This window comes from Micromesistius poutassou (genome assembly GCF_964030765.1).
Source record: "Micromesistius poutassou genome assembly, chromosome: 9".
Lineage (NCBI taxonomy): Eukaryota > Metazoa > Chordata > Actinopteri > Gadiformes > Gadidae > Micromesistius > Micromesistius poutassou.
Genome location: NC_140279.1, coordinates 766,424 through 769,197, shown reverse-complemented (window position 1 = coordinate 769,197; position 2,774 = coordinate 766,424). Strand labels below are relative to the sequence as shown.

Genomic DNA, 2,774 nt, shown 5'->3' with positions numbered 1-2,774 from the left:
TCAGTCTTAAGGATGGACAATCAAGAGACAAACAGCATGAAACAACGGGTTTCATTTATTTTTCACACGCCTTTCATTCCAATAAAGAAAGATTCTGAAAGTGAACACGCTCCAAACACAGTTCTCACTGCTCATTGGCTTGTGACCAGGGGTAGCATGTTAGGTTGTTGTAAGTAAGACCTTGTCCTGACCCCTATTCCTACCCATTTGTTAAAAAACGATTTAAAATGTAAAATTAAAATACAAATATGTTCACAAATCAGCCACTTCTTAATACATTATACTGTGCCTGTTTGGAATGATCTTAAAGTGAATGGTGGCTTGGTTTGCTTTGAGGGTGACTTTATAGATGGCATCGATGTAGTATAAGCTTGTCAGGGCAGATCCCCCTGGAGTCTGCCTCATTATCAGTCCAGAGTCTAGACCTTGGAACGACCAGAAGAAGATTGCACTCGGACTGAAAGTTAATAGAGAGACAGAGCGAGAGAGGCTGATTTTAGTGCAAGACCCATAACAAGCAAAAAAAAGAAAAAGAACCAGCTGATAAGAACAGCCTAAGTTGTTGCTGGTGTGTTGGGAAAGAGAAAACCTTGTGACCAGCAAGTCAATCACCGTTATCACAAGGTGAGGTCAACAGGACTGAGTCATCAATATCAAATCTAGCTGTATAGTTTATTATTGTAGGTAGATCAGATAAACATCAGATCTGTTGATTCATTATCATGCATCTCGTTCATTACTTGACTATTCACATCATTTAAGGATACATGGAAAATAAGTAATTCCAAAAGTTTTTAGGAAGAAAGAAAAAGTTGATAAATAATTATTATTTATTATATAATTGTAAATGTTTTCTTTTCATGAGTCATTTCTTTTGAAACCCTTTTGTGACCACTGTAATTACCTTTGTGTTCTCAGCTGCCACCGTTGCTGTCTTTTGTTTGATGAAAATGACATATAAATGTTTAACAACTTTAACAACTTGGCAACAGACTTCATTTGATGATTAATAAAACCTTGATGAAAACCTGGGCTGCTAACTTGTTTGTTTAATATTGTTTAAGGTCAGTCTGACAGTTTCACTGGCAGTTCTTGAACAACGATTTGAAAGTGCCAAACACAACAGCCCGTCCCCAGTGGTTGGCTGTTGTGGATTTTAAAAGATTTCAAATCCTTTAAGCTGTGAGCTTTTGCAATGTGTTGATAGACACAAATAAACAATAAGCCATGTGAGATTTGCCTTCAAAAATTATTTCATGGTTGAGGGAGCAAGCATTCAAATATATTCAAACATTTCAGTAAAGACTTATAGTAGTAATCTCAAAGATGTTCATATAAATAAATGTTTTTTAAATCAAATATTGATCACTGTGGCCCTCTGATGAAAGCCTTTGCATTGGCTGTATTATGAATGTTCCCAACTGGGTGTCATGGCGATACAGTTTGTATCTCTGTGAAGAATTACCGCTCATCGACAAAGGGGTCACCAAAGAGAAACGGAAAATCTTCGAGATTGAAATTTAGCAGTTTGTAACTTTTCCCCTGTAGCTAATCAATTTCTCAATTTCTAATTTCTCGTCGACAAGTCCTTTCATTTTGGTCCACTATTTACATAATGAAAACAGAGACGAAGGTTGTTATTTATTTTATCCATGCCTCGGCTGACTTTGATGGATGTGAATACTTTAACCCCAAGACTCATTTGATTAAGATGGATCTCTCCATCTTAATCAAACTTGTGGGAAATGGGAAAGTGGGAGTGGGAAAGTTTAGAAGTGTATATTCAATTTAAAGAAAGAACCCATAACTACTCTATTCACCAATATCCAACGTATGCTGTTCAACAGACAAGTGTATTAGAAATCGATGCTAGGCTGATATCTTTCCTCAAATCAATAATCCATCTGTAAAAGAAAGGCAAAAGGAAAGCACAAACTTCTCTTTCCCAATACTTTGCATCCTAACCGCCTCGATCATTCTCCCTCTACAGAGGAACAAACTCTCCCTGCACTCCCTCTTTCTCGACCTGCCACTCAAACGCTATCTTGTCCAGTAGCCAATGGGAAGACAGCTGGAGCAGCTGGCCAGGGTGTGCTGTGTTGGAGTTTAAACTTTGGACCCGACACCCAGGATGAGTAATACAGTAGAGAAGCGTCCCGGGATCAGGGACAAATGTTCCCTCTGTTTGGGAATCGCTCGTCGACCAGCCAAGGAGTGAGAACATGTCCCACCGCTCAGACCAGGTAAACATGTTTGCGTTTCTTTGCCATTTTGTGTTGTTCGTTATTAAAAATTTGTGTTGGCAAGTAAGTGTGTTTATATATATTTTTTTGTGTGTGTCCTTAGTACCCTTGTGTACTTGTATGTCTTTTATGTAAATGTGTCTCAAAAAAAAAGTAAGTGTGTTTATATTCGGAGAGAGGAAAGATTCTAGATTCTATGAATCTTATTTCTGACCCTGTTGGTTCTGCCTCACGGTTATTTAATACTTTGTGAATGAAAATATTGTGAAACAGTTAATTAAAATTACAAATGTACTTGTGTGATATTCTGAGATTGGGTACAAACAGTCCCGAGAGAGCAGATAGCGCGGAGCACAGAAGGTACAGATGGAGGTTTTTACGAGCCTCTAACCCTGTGTTATCTCCCTGCCAAGGCTGGTTAGGCAGAGCGCAGCGCTGTGTCTCTAAACGCCATCCCATCATTTCAGGGCTCCGACGGCGTAGAGTGGCTGGACTGGCTGTTCGATCAGAACGAGGGGATCCTGCGTCACG

General features: G+C 39.0%; 1 protein-coding gene across 1 annotated transcript in view; it reads left to right on the top strand.

Annotated features, from left to right (window-relative positions):
- Nucleotides 1-2,140: 2,140 nt before the first annotated feature.
- creb3l3a (cAMP responsive element binding protein 3-like 3a) overlaps nucleotides 2,141-2,774 on the top strand; it is a 7,955-nt gene continuing 7,321 nt past the window's right edge. Inside the window, exons 1-2 of the mRNA XM_084472756.1 lie at nucleotides 2,141-2,243; nucleotides 2,711-2,774. The exon at nucleotides 2,711-2,774 is cut by the window's right edge and continues 53 nt beyond it. Coding sequence (XP_084328882.1) covers nucleotides 2,223-2,243; nucleotides 2,711-2,774 — 85 coding nt within the window. The 5' untranslated portion in view covers nucleotides 2,141-2,222. The remainder of the gene's footprint in view (nucleotides 2,244-2,710) is intronic.